This window comes from Phyllobates terribilis, unplaced genomic scaffold, assembly GCF_046119375.1.
Source record: "Phyllobates terribilis strain yellow unplaced genomic scaffold, ASM4611937v1 Scaffold_9__5_contigs__length_417890890, whole genome shotgun sequence".
Taxonomy (NCBI): domain Eukaryota; kingdom Metazoa; phylum Chordata; class Amphibia; order Anura; family Dendrobatidae; genus Phyllobates; species Phyllobates terribilis.
In genome coordinates, this window is record NW_027362769.1 from 372,535,448 (window position 1) to 372,554,862 (window position 19,415).

The window sequence follows — 19,415 nt, forward strand, 5'->3', positions numbered from 1 at the left end:
TAATGTCTAGCTGAAGCATAGGCAGCTATGTCCGAAGTTGCGAGGAGAGCGGAGGAAGGACGAGAAGAAACGCAGGCTGCGGGAGATGTCGTTTTCTAACAGAGCTTTCACCTCATCTCATCCAATCTGCTCACTCTGGTTCTGGGTGTCGGACCGCGACGATCTGATACTGATGACACATCCCTCTGATGTAGTAACTGGACAAGGAGCCCATACACCTTGGCCAACAGCGATCTCTTTCAACTTCTCCATACACATGAACACTCGGCTCGGCCAAGTGTCCATATGTTCTCTATATGGAGAGCCAGATCCAGGCTTATCAAAAATGGGTGAAAAAAATTAAAACCTCCCTGTCCTTTACTCCCCAACATCTTCTGTATCAGAAAGCGCCAATACACATTAGATGGCCATCTGATTGCACTAAAATCGGTAGGTTGGCCAACTTTTATCTAATCTTTTTATGGGGGACTTTAGTGTTTGACCAGAAGGTGGTCTGACCTCTTCGAATCCTTTTGGGTTAACACAACGAAGGGTCCATAGCACTCCTCTGAGCTCCACTTTCCTTTCCTTGTTCACCAAGGCACCGTGACTTTGGTGTACTAGTGGCGGTGCCTGGTACTGTAGTATGGCCCATTCACTTGAATAGGACTGGACAAGACAAGCTATATTACCAAGGTCAATCTTTCATATGGATGTCACACCTATGTTGATGGGCTCAGCTGTTAATCCCAAGTGTTCTTGGAAAACCCTATGATTAGTGTTGATTAAGTCCACAATATGGCGGGCACAGTCTACTTCTCATGTGCACACTAAATCAAATTACCAGACCAGAAAGTTTGCTATTATTTATTATAATTAGTTATATAACCCAAAAAAATATTGGAATGTTGACTTAGTGCCCAATCAGGAACTTCTCCCGCTTCGTACCGCTCAGTATTTATCGTAGCTCAGCTTCATAATTTCCATGAACGTTCCGAGTCTATCTGACATTCTCAAGAGATGATCCTTAGAAGACATCGCTCGCACCTTGAAGTCCTTCATTGTCTGTAATGCATACCCATGTATCAGGACTAACTCTATCAGAGGAAGATGCGCGATTCCTGAAAGAGTCTCTGTTTCATCTAGTTGTATGTTCCAGTCAAAAAACTTCTTTACAAAAACTTGATGCACAGTCTACGTTCTCCGATTGGCCCATCATGTCTTCATCAACAGCGCACCCGTCAGCGCCACCCCCACACTTGTCAAAACAGCACTTTAAAACCCTCTCGAAAGCTGTGTGGGGGAGATCACCGGCATCACATTTTTCAACGCACAGTTTTTCTTTCTTTTTTTTGGGGGGGTTTTAAGAAAACAGATTGAATTTTGAAAGCACCAGCCTGCTCAACATAGGATAAGATTCTTCACTCCGGCATCGTTGTGTATTTTTTGTACCTCTAAGATACATAATAGTATATTCTTGACAGACACAACGCACTCCTTCATGCAGCGTGGTTCACCGTCACTCGTCCATAACTCAAAAGTTTGGCTATACAATCATTTGGAGGATATATATTGTCCCGGTTTCACCTCTCGAAAAGAAAGCTAGGCAGGATAACAAAACAAAAAAAATATTGGTGACGTGTCCTTATCTCTTCCTCTGCAGAACCCCCCAATAAACAGCATAAATTATGCACAATATCTATTATATCAAACATTCTCATTCTTTGCTCTGTAAAACCTTGATTTTTCCCTCTGAAAAAGCAAAATTTATCTTTGAAACATAATGTTCCTACATCATCCTAAAACACAAACACTTATACAACTTAGGCAGTCTTTCCAAGTCATTAGTTACAACATATGGGTCATCATATAAGCTCCATGCTTAAACTCTGGCGCTGTTGTAACATTCCGAACAGGAAGTGGCATTCCGAACAGGAAGTGACATTCCGAACAGGAAGTGGCATTCCGAACAGGAAGTGACACGTATTGTTGAATTTTTTTTTATCCTGTCACCATGTGATTTGTAGTTTTATTGAAATAAAGAATAAACAGCTCTGTGACCATCTCCGGTTACCACCGTATTTCTTTCTTTAGGTCACGTTATCCCCCTTTATTGCAAATCTCAGACCGGTGTGGTGCGCCTGTTGGAAGGATTGTTGTGTAGCGACTCCTTGTAGTCTTTGGGGATGGAGTTGTGAACTTGAAGAAAGTTATGTTCCCTTTCGGAATTTAGTAAAGAGCCAACAGTCATCTTGGTAGGGTCTCGGGCAGTTAAGGTGTAGAGAGAAATATCACTAGTGGGAATAGGGTTGAAACTTTTGCCTACAGGGGAAGGGTCTCTAGAGCGAGGCTCTGTAGAACGGGAGCTGGAACGCCTCCGGAAACGATACCGGTAGCTTGGTATCCGGGTGAAGGCAGATTTCTTGAATAGGTCGGAATGGGATTTAGCTCTTATTTGCCGGTGTTTTTCGATAAACATGTGTACAGCTAAAACTCCAACCATTTCGGCAATAATGAATGATAGGGCCCCGAAATAAAAGGACCAACCATATGAATAGTTGCTCTTCTTGGAGTCACTCTGGCCAGGGTCTCCGGCATTGGCAGAAATGTAGACAATTATTCCAATAATGTTGCTCAGGCCTGAAAGAGAAATGAGGGGTTAGTCAAAAATATTAGATCAGGTCCGAAATGTTATGTGCATAGCAAAGCGTGAGGTTTTTCTACCAAACATGTTTCTCCGTTGGTCTTAACCATACTCACTGATGTTGATTTTGGCACAAGCATCCGACCATCTAATGTGTATGGAGGTCTCCCGATCATGGATGGAGATAATGTTTGGGCACTTATGTTCTTCGGGAAGAAAGCTGAGACCAAGTTGGGTTGGCATCAACTTATTCCTCTCTTTCGACTGAGAACATATGCGGATGTGAGTATGTATGGGGAGAGACATTTTTGCCCAGAATCATACCACATAGTTGAGCGGGGAGGGAGCAATATCTAGGACCACTAGTGCAAGACCCAGTAAGTAAAGGGGGAAAAGGTGATGTCCTTAGCAATCAGCCAAATAAAAGTAGTAAGTTGAATATCTTGCCACAGACAAATGTTGGTTCGCTTCACACTGTCATTGTCATGTGGACAGATGAGACCAAGCTTTTTGGTAAAGCACATCATTCTACTGTTTACCGAAAATGGAATGAGTCATATGATGAATGCAGGCGGCAGAGCTTAGTGAAATATCATTATTATTGGATACAATGGGAGCCGTATACTGCAGGGAACATATAGAGCTCCACAGCAGAATAGCAAAGCTCCGACTGATACAAAGAAACATTAAGAAATTGGCACAGAATGTGAGAAGGAGGTGAAAAGATATATAAGTGCTCTTTTATTAAAACTAGACGTATTGAGCGAATACTCACCTGCCGAGACGAAGAAGATCCCTGCGCTGAGGATGACATTGTGCTTATTTTTGTAAAACTCGCTGGCCGCAACACAGAGGCCCCCAAAGAATAGAAGGCCGACGCTGAGGATAGGAAAGATACTGGAAGCTCGTACGGCACCTGAAGAGACAGAGGAATATAGTTATACAAAGCAGAGACCAGAAACGGTAAAATAAGAAACTATGTCGGAATCCGGAGGGGTAGCTTGAACCTACCAATGCCAAATCTAGAACGAGATCCCCTACCTGTCATATGGCACTTGTAATGCTGGTATCATCTTAAGTGTATCCTGAAGTTTGGAGTGCTGCCTGCTTTCTTATGTTGCACATAGAGGATTTAAAGGGGTTTTCTCAACACTTTACGCGTGCACCGCTCCTATGCCTTCCGTTTCCCCTCTTGCTGGGTGCCAGTACACTCCTGATGATTGACAGTTCGGACCGGTTGTATCGCTGCTCCGAACTGTGTGCATTCCAATGATGCAAACAGCTGCGGCTGTGCTTCTGCATCATTGAGGGACTGCAGGTTACCTAAAGATGTCCGGATCCAGCGATCTGGCCAGCTTCAGAGCAGTGCTTACAAGCTGTATAGCAAAGAGTCTGTAAACACCGTGCTCCTTTCCCAGGAAAGAGGCCAATGCATGGAGAACAGAAAGAGGAGAAGAGAACTGTCTGAGGATTACCGAGGTGGCTGATAATCTAGGCAACAAGCAAAAAAATTAAAAAGTCCTCAGTTTTTGAGAACAGAGTGGATTTTTAATTACAAGAAAATTGCAAAGTTGCTTACTGTTACATGTACTTTGCAATTTTAACCATTTGTGATGTTGAGAAAACCTCTTTAATACCAAGAAACAGAGGCCTGTACTCATATTGTCATTTACAGGGAGCTGCTCCAACTTTCACTTTATCTATATATCTACTGATCTATCTATCTACAGTAATGGCCGAAAGTGTTAGCACCCTTGAAATTGTTCCAAAAACTGAAATATTTCTCCCAGAAAAGTATTGCAATTACACATGTTTTGTTATACACATGTTTATTTCCTTTTGTGTGTATTGGAACAACACAAAAGCAGAGATAAAAAGGCAAATTGGATATAATTTCACACAAAACCCCCAAACTGGACCGGACATAATTGTTGGCACTTTTTCAACCATGTGATGCTTGTTCAAACTCACCTGTGGCAAGTAACAGGTGTGGGCAACATGAAAATTACATCTGAAACCAGATAAAAAGGGGGAGAAGTTGACTCAATCTTTGCATTGTGTGTCTGTGTGTGCCACATTAAGCATGGAGAACAGAAAGAGGAAAAGAGAACTGTCTGAGGACTGGAGAACCAAAATTGTTGAAAAATATCAACAATCTAAAGGTTACAAGTCCCTCTCCAGAGATCTTAATGTTCTTTGTCCACGGTGCGCAACATAATCAAGAAGTTTACAACCCATGGTGCTGTAGCTAATCTCTCTGGACGTGGACGGCAGAGAAAAATTGATGAAAGGTTGCAACGCAGGATAGTCCGGATGGTGGATAAACAGCCCCAATCAAGTTCCTAAGAAATTCAAGCTGTCCTGCAGGCTCAGGGTGCATCAGTGTCAGCGTGAACTATCTGTCGACATTTGAATTAAATGAAACACTAATGGCAGGAGACCCAGGAGGACCCCACTGCTGACACAGAGACATTAAAAAGCTAGACTGCAGTTTGCCAAAATGTACGCGAGTAAGCCAAAATCATTCTGGGAAAGTGTCTTGTGGACAGATGAGACCAAGATAGAGCTTTTTGGTAAAGCATCATCCATTTACCAAAAACGGAATTAGACCTACAAAGCAAAGAACACAGTACCTACAGTCAAATATGGTGGAGGTTCAAAGATGTTGTGGGGTTGTTTTGCTGCCTCTTGCACTGGTTGCCTTGACTGTGTGCAAGGCATCATGAAATCTGAAGATTATCAAAGGAGTTTTGGTCACAATGTAATGTCCAGTGTCAGAAAGCTGGGTTTGCATCCTAGGTAATGAGTCTTCCAACAGGACAATGACCCCAAACATACTTCAAGAAGCCCCCAGAAATGGATGGAAACAAAGCGCTGGAGAGCTCTGAAGTGGCAGCAATGAGTCCGGATCTAAATCCCATTGATCACCTGTGGATAGATCTTAAAATTGCTGTTGGGAGGAGACGCCTTCACATATGAGAGACCTGGAGCAGATGGTAAGATGAGTCCAAGATTCCAACTGAGGTGTAAGAAGCTGATGGTTATAGGAAGCGATTGATTGCAGTTATTTATTCCAAGGGAGTGCAGCCAAATATTAAGTTGAGGGTGGCAACAGTTTTGTACAGCCAATTTTTGGGGGTTTGTGTGAAATTATGTCCAATTTGCCTTTTTTTTCTCAGTTGTTTTTTTTTGTGTTGTTCCAATACACACAAAGAAAATAAACAGGTGAATAACAAAAGATGTGGAATTGTAATAATCTTCTAAGGGACATAATTCATTTTCTGCAACAATTTCAAGAGTGCCAACACTTTTGGCCATGACTCTATCTATCTATCTATCTTGTATGTATTATCTATCTATCTATCTATCTATCTATCTATCTATCTATCTATCTATCTATCTATCTGCAGTTGTCCTTGTATTGCTTTGTCTGTTGCTTCGATTTTAACTACAAAGCGGCGTCTTCTCCTGGAGATTTCATCCTTCACCTGGTGTCACGGATAAGAGCCCCGTCCCTTTGATTAACGTTTTCCAGCTGTGAATCTGCAACCTGCCGGCGGTCTGTTCTTGCAGCTTTTTCCTTTTTTTTTTTTTAATTCCCCACTGTAACAATTGTGTATCTACTTCTGTGCTGTCTCTAATGCGAGAGAACAGGTTCAAAGTTCCCAGGGTATAAAAAGACACAAAGAAAAATAGACGTCTGTCTCTCAATAAATAAAAAGCTATCTAGCCAGGCCGAGAAAGGCCCGGGGCATCCAGATTGCAAGAAACTTGTTACAGAGTATCTTTATTTATACAGAATCCCAGCGAGCATCTTGTTCCTATCAGCCGACTTGCTCGGGGCGCATGGAGCCGCGTACAGGATTGGCTCGGGACCGGCAAGCTGCATTGACATGGATGTCACTGATTATTGACCGCCCAGTGGCTGAGCTCTGCAGCGACTAGTCTGTTTTGCTTGGTTTTATGTAAATGTAGCCAATGGTGGGAGGATTGAGCTGACTCTCAATGCACGGTATCCTCATTGCTATATTAATCGCATACATCTCAGGGAGGCTGTCATGCGGCTGTTATGTGGCCATGACTGTATTTAAAGGCAAAGGAAACCGGACGTACAGTTGAAACCAGAAGTTTCCATACACTATATAAAAAGACACATATGCATGTTTTTCTCAATATCTGACATGAAATCAGAATAAACCTTTCCCGTTATAGGTCTATTAGGATTACCATCATTTTTAATATTTGCAAAATGCCAGAATAATGAGAGAGAGAGAATGTTTTAAGGCATTTTTATTACTTACTGCTAAGTCAAAAGTTTACGTGCACTAAGATTACTATGCCTTTAAACAATTCTGGACTGCCCATATGATGATGTCATGTGTTTGGAAGTTTTTTTGGCAACATCTGAGTTAATTACAGACACATCTGTGGATGTATTTTAATGCACACCTGAAACACACTGCTTCTTTGCGTAGCATCGTGGGAAAGTCTAAAGAAATCAGCAAAGATATCAGGAAGAGAATTGTGGACTTGCACAAGTCTGGCTCATCCTTGGGTACAATTTCAAGATACCTGAAGGTGCTTCGTCCACCTGTGCAAACAATTATACGCAAGTACAATCAAGATGGGAATGTCCAGCCATCATAGTGCTCAGAAAGGAGACGGGTTCTGTGTCCCAGAGATGAACGTGCTTTGGTCCGACATGTGCATATCAACTCAAGGACAAAAGCAAAAGACCTTGTGCAGATGATGGTGGAAGCTGGTAAGATTGTGTCAATATCCACAGTGAAACGAGTACTGTATCAACATGGGCTGAAAGGCCACTATGCCAGGAAGAAGTCATTACTCCAGAAGAAACATAAAAAAGCCAGATTAATGTTTGCAAATGCACACAGAAACAAAGACCTTAATTTTTGGAGACATGTCCTGTGGTCTGATGAAACTAAAATTGAAGTTTTTGGGCATAATGACCATCGTTACGTTTGGAGGAAAAAGGGAGAAGCTTGGAAGCCTAAGAACACCATCCCAACTGTGAAACACGGGGGTGGCAGCATCATGTTGGGGGGTTGTATTGCTGCAGGAGGGACTGGTGCACTTCACAAATAGATGGCATCATGAGAAAAGAAGATTATGTGGCAATACTGAAGCAACATCTCAAGACATCAGCCAGAAAGTTAAAGCTTGGGTGGAAATGGGTCTTCCAAATGGACAATGACCCAAAGCATACTGCCAGAATGGTAACAAAGTGGCTTAAGGATAACAAAGTCAATGTTTTGGAGAGGCCATCACAAAGTCCTGATCTCAACACTATTGAAAATTTATGGGCAAAGATGAAAAGGCTGCGAGCGCCGAGCAAGGCGACCTACAAACCTGGATCAGTTACACCAGTTTTGTCAGGAGGAATGGGCCCAAATTCCCACCAACTATTGTGAGAAACTTGTGGAAGGATATCCCAAACGTGTGACCCAAGTCATTCTGTTTAAGGGCAATGGTACCAAATACTAACGAAATGTATGTAAACTTTTGACTTTAATAAAAATGTGTTAAAACATTCTCTCTCACTCATTATTCTGGCATTTGGCAAATATTAAAAATGCTGGTAATCCTAATTGACCTAAAACGGGAAAGGTTTATTCTGATTTCATGTCAGATATTGAGAAAAACATGCAGATGTGTCTTTTTATATAGTGCATGGAAACTCCTGGTTTCAACTGTATATGCAGGGGCATGCACAGGAAACACAACGTATATGCAGGGGCATGCACAGGAAACAGGACATTTATGAAGGGGCATGCTCAGGAAACAGGACGTATATGCAGGGGCATGCGCAGGAAACAGGACGGATTTACAGGGGCATGAGCAGGAAACAGGACATATATGCAGGGGCATGCACAGGAAACAGGACTTATATGCAGGGGGATGCACAGGAAACAGGACGTATATGAAGGGGCATGCTCAGGAAACAGGATGTATATGAAGGGGCATGCTCGGGAAACAGGACGTATATGCAGGGGCATGAGCAGGAAACAGGACGTATTTATAGGGGCATGTGCAGGAAACAGGACGTATATGCAGGGGCATGCACAGGAAACAGGACAGGATGCCAGCATGTAACTCCCCGACCTAGCCGACAGTCCGTGGCCACCAGACCAAGGCCCTCTGAACCTCCTCCTACTTGCCAGCATTGCCGCCACCTCTTTACATTATGTTTGTGTCACGCCGCAATGTTGCACCTGACCTAATATTCAGAAGAAGTTCCAGAGATGTCGGCAGCTAGGAGGAAGTTCACAAGGCTCCGGTCCAGTGGCCATGGACTACTGACCCTGGACCAGGGTTTTGCAAATATTTTTGCTCAAATCTAGTAGCTACATATGTAAAGAAATAATTGGGGTCTCAACTAAGCTGCATTACTAAATGCAATCTTCCAAAGTGCACTGGTGCCCAAGACAGTGAAGGCAAAATCTGCTCTAGAAAAGATCCTGGGTAGTTCCTAAGTGCATATCTACCTTCCTCCCCCACCAGTTATAAATCTCATGATTTTTTAATACCTATTGTTTGATATTTTTAAGAATCTTTTTTTGTGAGAAAAAATAATAAAAAATAAGTTAACGCATGAGAAAGCGGATGAATAAGCCACGAGGGTCCTAAATCTGCCTGACACATTGGGTTGTTCGGATATGTTCTCCATTTGCTATGCAGATGATCGGGTCACTTCATGGAAATCTGTTGTTCCCCTTTTCGTACCTGCAGCCCCTCTGTATTTGGTTAGAAACCTCCTCAGTGTGTATGATGTACTAAAGAGAATATCAGGTGGGGAGTAGGGGGATGCAGCTGCAGTTTGTCCCTTAGTGAAGAAGAAAGCTTCAGAGGAAGACATCACTGACTTCAAGTACACAGCACAGCTCTGACGTCACACCAGAAAGATGACCACGTGATGACCATCCAACCCTCATATCCATAAGTACAATGTCGGACTGGATTGGCAAATCCCACCAGCAACACTGATTTTTGGGGCCCACTGTTCAGCTACATGCAAAAATAACCTGACTCTAGGACACAAATTTACTTTTGCTTCTATGTAATAATAATTTGGCTAGCTTGTTTATTGAATGATTATATTATACCTTTTTCTGCAAATTGTGAATCAAGTTCAACAGAACTGCTCATTAGCACTCCATCACAGGGGCGGCCTACCGGAGGATTCTCCGATTCCCCAATGGACCAGTCCAAGCCTGCATAAGTATGCAATTTATGCCACCCATACGGGTCAAGATGCAATTGATGCCCCTTGACTATATAGGCTTTGCATTTGCTTTTGCCTGGGAATCAAACATCCCTTCACAGAAGACTGCAAAATGGCATGGACCTTCTAGTCTGACACCACGTTGCCTTATCCTGGGTTAGAGGCAACAAACTGAAGATTTAGCTAGCTACAGCTGTGTAAGCTACCTATCTGCCTAATTTGAGCCTGTAGTATATTGTCCTCCAGCCTTGTCGGTGGGGCTTATATTAAAGCGGAGGCTCACCTTCGCCCCCTACAGACCACTTGCATACAAACTGATTTTTCCAGTGCACGAAAAAATGAATGACCATTCATTTGCGTTCTCCAAAGACCCTTTCTCCTTGTAATTACATCCACAAATTTGGGACTGGCTTGCACCCCCTTCTCTCGCCACCTTCCCTCCTCCCTATTCTGCCATAAGGGAAGCTGCTGAGGATGTATTAGTTGACTGTGAATAGCCCAGACCGCCTGTTATTGAGGATGAAGAGCAGACAGGGTGATCATTCGAGTTAAAATCCTTACGCAGTAAATACTCTGCAGTGTCCTGCTCGTAATCTGCGTCCTCCGGAAAATGATCAATTTTCTTGCACATTCCTCTGAAGGCTCCTGCGGGAGAGAGATAACTAGTTATACAAAAGCGGTGACTGTGCCAAAAAAATATTGGAACTTAAAAACTCTGTCTTCAGAGATGAAGGGTCCTGCAACTCACTAACATGGGAAAAAAACACACAAAACAGACGTCATTCTTTCTTTTTTTTTTTACTTAACTCTTTACACTCAAAGCTTTACATCCTGCCATAGTATAGAAGTCAGGTACTCTCAGCAGCCCAGGTTAGGAGCACTTAAGGCTTGAAGAGCCGGGATTACACATTTCTAGTGTGTTTTGTATATAGGATGGCTAGAGTTTCCTTTTACCCAATATAGAGGCTAGGAGACCAAATTTCCTCAATCATTATTGACCTAATATGTGTCCACAAAATCTTGAGGTCTAGAGAATGTAGTGATCTCAGGGATTCTCCTTGTCCTACCACGTCCAGACTATGACACATTATGGTCCACCTGGCCATCTGTATAAGGAAACAACCACTATCATGGAAGTAGAGTAGAAGAACATCTGAGATCTTGGTACATCTCAGACTTGGTACCGATATGCCTTCTTTACGGGTGTCTAAATTTCACCCTCTTAGCTCTGTAGTATCTACTGTACTAGTTTTGTGTGTTTTGTATGGTTTCCCCATGGTGTCCTTCTATCATGGTGCTGTAAAGGCACTTCTAACTTAACACTGATATTGGATATTTTTCAGGTCCCCATTGACGTTTATGGGGGTAACTTGGCTTGGTTATGGCACACATCTGATAGCCGTACCAAGGCTTTTTTTCACCTTTGTTGACCTAGTCAACTGCATACCATGACCAAGGAAAACGGCTTCCTTGCTCCTTGGCACCTGGGACACATGCTCGAGTTGCTCCTTGCCACACCCATGCAGATCCTCAACCAGGACCCTGCTGACCCAGTCATATTTCTCTTGTCTACTAGCTAGCAAACTGTATCACCATACCCTGCCAGAAAGCCGATTAGTATCCTGACAAACTATTCCCAACTTCTGTGCTCAACTGATTCTCCCTTTTAATGCCTCTTCCTCCTATAAGTTTCACTACCAGCCTGATTTCTCCCTAGTCCTCTCCTAATTGCTGCCCAAATTCATCTTCTCTCTTTTCATCTCCAATGCTTCATTCCGTGTCTTCTTTTTCTCTGGATACACAATTTCTTGAAAGACTTCAAATTAAACCATGAGGACCATGCATGGGAGACACCATGGCCTTTTGAAAGGGGCAAGTACATGTATATAAATGTTGAAAAAACAGCTTTTGGGTCTTTTTCACATTCCCTTGTAAAGACCTCTTCATGGCATTGCTCACGTGGAACCCAAACCAATTTCTGGCTATTATTGAGTCCAAGACAAAAGTGGGACTCATCGCTGAAGAAGACAAACCTCCATTCCAGCTTCCATTGTTGTTTTGGTCAGTGAAGCACCTGTCGGATGTTGCCTCGTAGCCCAATTTGGTCAAACATCTACTGATTGTTTGTGTAGGCACTATGTAGACATTAGGCTTGGTATATGACGTTTTGCAGAACAGAATTGATTACTACATGCCATTCTTAAAAGCTAACAAGACCACGTGGGCAGCCCCATAAAGAGGCCTTCACGAGGGAACATCATACCAGTTCTATTCCTGGGTTTATGGTGTGGCATTATCTACGGCAGCCGGACCCCTTTAGTCTTCATTCCAGGTGCATCAGCTCGACGTTACAATGATTTGGTGGTGGAACCAGTGGTGCAACCATTTCTCCAAAGTGTCCAAGGTCCAAGGAGCCATTTCTCAACACATCAATGCCAGGTCCATGTGGCTTATGTTTTGCTTCCATTTTTTTAATAATTAGCATATCATTAACATGTCTATTGATCCGGTAATGTGTTGACATTTCAAAGTTGAGGAGTATATATGTATATATATATATATATATATATATATATATATATATATATATACACATAGATACACTGTATACAGTTGAGCTCAAAAGTTTACATACCCCGGCAGAATTTTTGCTTTCTTGGCCTTGTTTCAGAGAATATGAATGATAACAAAAAAACTTTTTCTCCACTCATGGATATTGATTGGGTGAAGCCATTTATTGTCAAACTATTGTGTTTTCTCTTTTTAAATCTTAATGACAACCAAAACCATCCAAATGACCCTGATCCAAAGTTCACATACCCTGGTGATTTTGGCCTGATAACATGCACAGAATTTGACACAAATGGGTTTGAATGGCTACTAAAGGTAACATCCTCACCTGTGACCTGTTTGCTTGTAATCAGTGTGTGTGCATAAAAGCTGAGTGAGTTTCTGGCATTCAGACAGACTCTTGCATCCTTCATCCAGCCACTAACGTTTCTAGATTGTGACTCATGGGGAAAGCAAAAGAATTGTCAATGGATCTACGGGAAAAGGTGGTTGAACTGTATAACACAGAAAAGGGATACAAAAAAATATCCAAGGAATTGATAATGCCAGTCAGCAGCGTTCAAACTGTGATTAACAAATGGTAAATCAGGAGCTCTGTAAAAACCAAACCACGGTCAGGTAGACCAACAAGAATTTCAGCCACAACTGCCAGGAAAATTGTTCGGGATGCAAAGAAAAATCCACAAATAACATCAGCTGAAATTCAAGACTCTCTGACAACTAGCAGTGTGGCTGTTTCAAGATGCACAATAAGGAGGAACTCGAAGAAAAATGGGCTGCATGGTCGAGTCGCCAGATGAAATCCATTACTGCGCAAATGCCACAAAGTATCTCGCCTAGAATGCGCCAAACAGCACATAGACAAGCCTCAAAACTTCTGGATCAAGGTAATTTGGAGTGGTGAGACCAAAATTGAACTTTTTGGCCACAACCATAAACGTTACATTTGGAGAGAGGTCAACAAGGCCTGTGATGAAAGGAACACCATTCCTACAGTAAAGCACAGAGGTGGATCGCTGATGTTTTTGGGATGTGTGAGCTCCAAAGGCACAGGAAACTTGGTAAAAGTTGAAGGAAAGATGAATGCAGCACGTTATCAGCAAATACTGGAGGCAAATTTGCACTCATCAGCCCGGAAGCTGCGCATGGGACGTACTTGGCCGTTCCAACATGACAACGATCCAAAACACAAGGCCAAGTCGACCTGTCATTGGCTACAGCAGAACAAAGTGAAGGTTCTGGAGTGGCCATCTCAGTCTCCTGACCTCAATATCATTGAGCCACTCTGGGGAGATCTCAAGCGCGCAGTTCATGCTAGACAGCCCAGGAATTTACAGGAACTGGAGGCTTTTTGCCAAGAATGGGCAGCTTTACCATCTGAGAAAATAAAGAACCTCATCCACAACTACCACAAAAGACTTCAAGCTGTCATTGATGTTAGAGGGGGCAATACACGGTATTAAGAACTGGGGTATGTAAACTTTTGATCGGGGTCATTTGGATATTTTTGGTTGTCATTAAGATTTAAAAAGAGAAAACACAGTAGTTTGACAATAAATGGCTTCACTCAATCAATAACCATGAGTGGAGAAAAAGTTTTTTTTGTTATCATTCCTATTCTCTGAAACAAGGCCAAGAAAGGAAAAATTCTGCCGGAGTATGTAAACTTTTGAGCACAACATTATAAAGTGTATATAGAGTATTGTGCAAAAGTTTTAGACAGGTGGAAAACATGTTGCACAGTAAAAAGCTTTCACAAATAGAAGTGTTAAAAATAAACTATTATCACAAGAGAAATCTAAATCATCAATATACAGTGGCTTGCAAAAGTATTCACCCCCTCAGCTTTTTACCTATTTTGTTACATTACAACCTGTGTTTAAATATTTTTGTAATACGATTTGTGTGTGATGCATCAGCACTAAATAGTCTAACTGGTGAAGTGAAGTGAGAAAAATATAGACAAAAATTAAATTTATGATATCAAATAACTAAAAATTGGCATGTGCATATGTATTCACCCCTTTGCAATGAAGCGCTTAAAAATTGCTGGTGCAAGCAATTCCCTTCATAAGTCCCATGCTTAGTGACAGGACGTCCACCCGTGTGCATATAAGTGTCACATGTCTGTCAGTATATACACTTTACCTTTTCTGAAAGGCCACAGGGGCTGCAACACCATAAAGCAAGTGGCACTAATAACCAAACAACACCATGAAGACCAAGGAGATCTCCAAACAACACCATGAAGACCAAGGAGATCCCCAAACAAGTCAGGGACAAAGTTGTTGAGAAGTACAAGTCAGAGTGGGTTATAAAAAAATATCCCAATCTCTGATGATCACCCGGAACACCATCAAATCCATTATCATCAAATGGAAAGAACATAGTACCACAACAAACCTGCCAAGAGCGTCGCCCAGCAAAACTCTCAACCTGGGCAAGGAGGGCGTTAATCAGAGAGGCAGCACAGAGACCAGAGGTAACCCTGAAGGAGCTGCAGAGTTCCCAAGCAGAGACTGGAGTATCTGACCATACGACCATAATAAGCCGTACACTCCATAGAGGTGGCCTTTATGCAAGAGTGGGCAGAAAAAAAGCCTTTAATTATACACAAAAGTTGTAAGGCTCATTTTGAGTTTACCAAAAGACATGTGGGAGACTACCCAAGTGTATGGAGGAAGGTGCTGTGGTCAGACGACACCAAAATTTAACTTTTAACGCTATGTCTGGTGCCAAAACCAACACAGCTCATCACCCCAAGAACACCATACCCACAGTGAAACATGGTGGTGGCAGTATCATGCTGTGGGGATGTATTTCGGTAGCAGGGACAAGGAAAATGGTCTGAGCTAAGGGAAAGATGGCCTGTGCAAAATACAGGGTGATTCTTGAGCAAAACATGTTTCAGTCTGTCAGTCATTTGAGACTGGGACGGAGGTTCACCTTCCAACAAGACAATGGCACAAAGCATACTGCTAAAGCAACAGTCGAGTGGTTTAAATGTTCTGGAGTGGCCTAGTCAAAGCCCAGATCTTAATCCAATTGAGAATCTGTGGTCAGACTTGAAGATTGCTGTTAACAAGAGAAAACCATCTAACGTGAAGGAGCTTGAGCAGTTTTGTCTTGTGGAATGGGCAAAAATCCCAGTAGCAAGATATGGAAAGCTCAAAGAAACTTATCCAATGGGACTTGCAGCTGTAATTGCCACAAAAGGAGGCTCTACAAAGTACTGACTTTAGGGGGGTGAATAGTTATGCACTCTGAAGTTTTCTGTTATTTTGTCCTTATTTGTTGTTTGCTTCACAAAAAAAAGAAAAACAAAAGTTCAGAGTTGTAGGCATACTCTTTACAAGAACTGATGCAAACCCTAAAAAACAGTGAAATTTCAGGTTGTGAGGTAGCAAAACAAAAAAAATGGCGAGGGGGTGAATACTTTCACAAGCCACTGTATTTACCTTCATCAGTTCTTCTTAGTTCTTATCCCTCGCACACAGTTTTTGAAGGATCTCGGCAGGGAAGTTGTTTCAAACATCTTGGAGAACTGACCCCAGATCTCCTGTGTATGAAGCTTGTGCAGATCTTTCTGTCTCTCCGGGTAATCCCAGACCGACTGGATGATGTGAGGGCTCTGAAGAACTATCTTCAGCCTAAGGAAGAACGAGGAGTCTTGGAAGTGATGATCCGGCCCCACAGAGGCCTGATCTCACTTCATTCAGTCTGTCTGGGATTATATGAAGAGACAGAAGGATCTGCACAAGCCTCATACACAGAAGATCTGGGGTCAGTTCTCCAAGATGTTTGGAAAAACCTTCTGCTGAGTTCCTTCATAAACTGTGTGCAATTGACCAAGAAGAAGTGATGAAGGTAAAAGCCGGTCACAGTAAATATTGATTTGATTTAGATTTCTCTTTTGTTCATTCACTTTGCATTTTTTTTAACTAATACAAATAAATTATTAACATTTCTATTTTTGAAAGAATTCTTACTCTTCAGCATTTTCCCCACACCTGCCGATATAGATCATGGACTGGTCATGTAAGAGGCGGAAGAGAGCTGTTGCATGGATAGATAGGTAAAAGGTAAAGTAATCCATAGCACAGATGCAGCACGGAAGAAGTCTGAATTTAAAGCGGAGCTTGAGGGGTAACAATATCATAATTCCCTGATCTCGCATTCAATGCAGGTAACTTGTTAGATAAAATAATATCCGGACTTCTGAGCTATTATTAACCTTCATTGTGCCAATGTTATACTTTGCCCTCCCAATGTATCATCAGAAGAGAAATAGACAGCAAATGACACTCTAAGGACACAAACAATAACTGACATCCATCATATATTGTCTGCTAGTAATATCCAGAGCTGAAATCAAAATTCTGCTATCTGTCAACACTTTGTTGACTGACACACCCGTTACGGCACAGGACATACTGGGTTTTGTGGATTCACAACCGCTATTACTTTTTACAGAAACCGAGCTGCAATTATGTTTAAGGTCAAGCAACTTGAGAGTCCAAGTGTGAATGCTGCTTTGGGTGTGATTGGAGTACAATTTCCGCAACATATTTGCAAAATAACACAACATTGCTAAATAATGCAAAGCCATGAAGGCTCCTTAGCAATCAGAGATCTCAGTGAGGCATGAACAGTCATCGCATCTTTTTTACAAAAAATCCACAGAAGTAATTCCACGTTAGTGGGATGGGAATGGTTAACACACTCCAAATCCCCAGTATTAGAGTGTATGTGGGCACCTTCATTGTGTATGAGGGAGGAAGAGAGGAAAATCAATTATTTGCCAGAGGGAAGGGCAAACATAATGAACCAAGCAGAATTTCTGAGTCCCCCGCTTATTTTGTAGGATTAAGAGGAAATGTTTACCTTGTGCGGCTGCTGATAACTGCTGCTCACATCTGTGGGTGGAATTATTATTACCCAAGTGACACTTAATAAGTTAAGTGTCACTTGGGTAATCTCTGCATACACCGCAAGCTGCAAATTACTGGTGTTCAGTGACAAATAGATGGTCTATGGTGATAGCGGAGAAACCAGTGGAGTATGGAGTTATGTATCCTGTGATAGTTATATTTACTAATAAAGGTCTAAAGTCTGTTCTCTATCTATCTATCTATCTATCTATCTATCTATCTTATATCTATCGATCTACCATCTAACTGTTGTATGTATCATCTATCTATTTTCTATCTAACTGTTGTATGTATCATCTATTTTCTATCTATCTATTGTATGCATCATCTATCTATCTATTGTATGTATCATCTATCTATCTATTGTATGTATCATCTATCTATCTATTGTATGCATCATCTATTTTCTATCTATCTATTGTATATATCATCTATCTATCTATGTCTATCTAGTATACAGTATGTATCATCTATCTACCATCTATATGTTGTATGTATCATCTATCTATCTACCATCTATCTATTGTATGTATCATCTGTTTGTCTATCTATCTATCTATCTATCTAACTATCTGTCTGTCTGTCTAGAAACAGAAAAATAAAAGAAGCACTTTTCCATACAAAGATTGGTGCAAAACGTCCAAGGTTATCACGCAAAACCTGTTACGTATAGAAATTTCTAAAAAATGGGGGCAGCACTCCAAAGTCACATGATGAAAAAAATGTTTTAATTAGTTTATCTACCGTATATATTTATCTCATATCTATTTGTCATTTATCTACACAGCTATCGATCCAATATTTATATAATCTCTATTTCATATCTGTCTACCTATCCATCCATCTACTCATCCATCATCTATTCCTTCCTTTCTCCTTCTCTCATTTTTCTTTACTCTTTAATCTCTCTCTTATCTATGTACAGTATCTATTTATTTATTTTTTATTTTTTATTTATTTATTTGTCTATCTGTCCATCCATCCATCTATTTGTATTGTGTTATTATGGACTCCTATATAAATGTAAATCTTTAATTACATGCCTCACTGCAATCTTCTTAGTCTCTGGTGTCAGTGATGGAATAAGACACCGGCTTCACCTTTACAGGAGACTTTCCGCCACCAGCTAACTAGCTCTGCAGACCAATGTAGCTGGCATATGTCACAGATGGAGGCTGCCTCACATCTCCGCTACCTATTACTTGAACTGAAGATGCTTTCGCAGCTCTGAAAGACTTGTCACCAAGGATCGGTGCCTCTCATCTGTCCTCTAATTGTACCCTCAGTGCGGAAAGGTAGAGGGGAGACGGAGCAGGTCTCAGCGAGCTTGTGATGTATGGCATACAAAGAGAGAGAGTCAGTGAGACTATTCCTAATTACATGTGATTGATGGCCACTCTAGTCCATGGACTAACTCATCTCGGAGTCACCAGTCATTGGGATGGTAGTCACTCCTCTAACATCTCAGGATGAGGGACCAGAGACTGCCCCAGCCATCGCAATTAACTATGCAACTTTAGTAGGTTAAAAGACCCCTGTCCCTTGGAGGCGCCATTGAGATTTATTTGATGCCTTATTAATGGGTGCAACTGTCTCTAGTAATGAGCCCTCAGCAGTGTCATTTAGAGGGTAAGAAGATACATCACCATTCACACTGAGGCAAGGAGGCTAGTCAATGTCAATGTGGCAAGGAGGTTAGTCAATAAGAAAGTTATCGCTCTTGGAAGAAAGGGAGAAAAAAACAAAGAGTCAGATGGGCCTATTATCTATCTATCTTATATCTATCTATCTTATATCTATCTATTATCTATCTATCTACCATCTAACCATTGTATGTATCATCTATCTATCTTCTATCTTCTATGTATCTATTGCATGTATAATCCATCTATCTATTGTATGTATCATCTATCTATCTTCTAACTATTGTATGTATCATCTATCTATTATCTATCTACCTACCTCTATCTGTCTTCTATCTATCTATTGTATGTATCATCTATCTATCTATTGTATGTATCATCTATCTACTGTATATATCATCTCT

At 41.5% G+C, this 19,415-nt stretch overlaps 1 protein-coding gene across 1 annotated transcript in view; it reads right to left on the reverse strand.

The window, feature by feature from the left end:
* Positions 1 to 832: 832 nt before the first annotated feature.
* The window catches only part of CACNG3 (calcium voltage-gated channel auxiliary subunit gamma 3), a 140,752-nt gene continuing 122,169 nt past the window's right edge, over positions 833 to 19,415 (reverse strand). The window contains exons 3-5 of the mRNA XM_073648326.1: positions 10,428 to 10,511; positions 3,399 to 3,539; positions 833 to 2,619 (exon numbers count right to left, since the gene is read on the reverse strand). Coding sequence (XP_073504427.1) covers positions 2,102 to 2,619; positions 3,399 to 3,539; positions 10,428 to 10,511 — 743 coding nt within the window. The 3' untranslated portion in view covers positions 833 to 2,101. The remainder of the gene's footprint in view (positions 2,620 to 3,398; positions 3,540 to 10,427; positions 10,512 to 19,415) is intronic.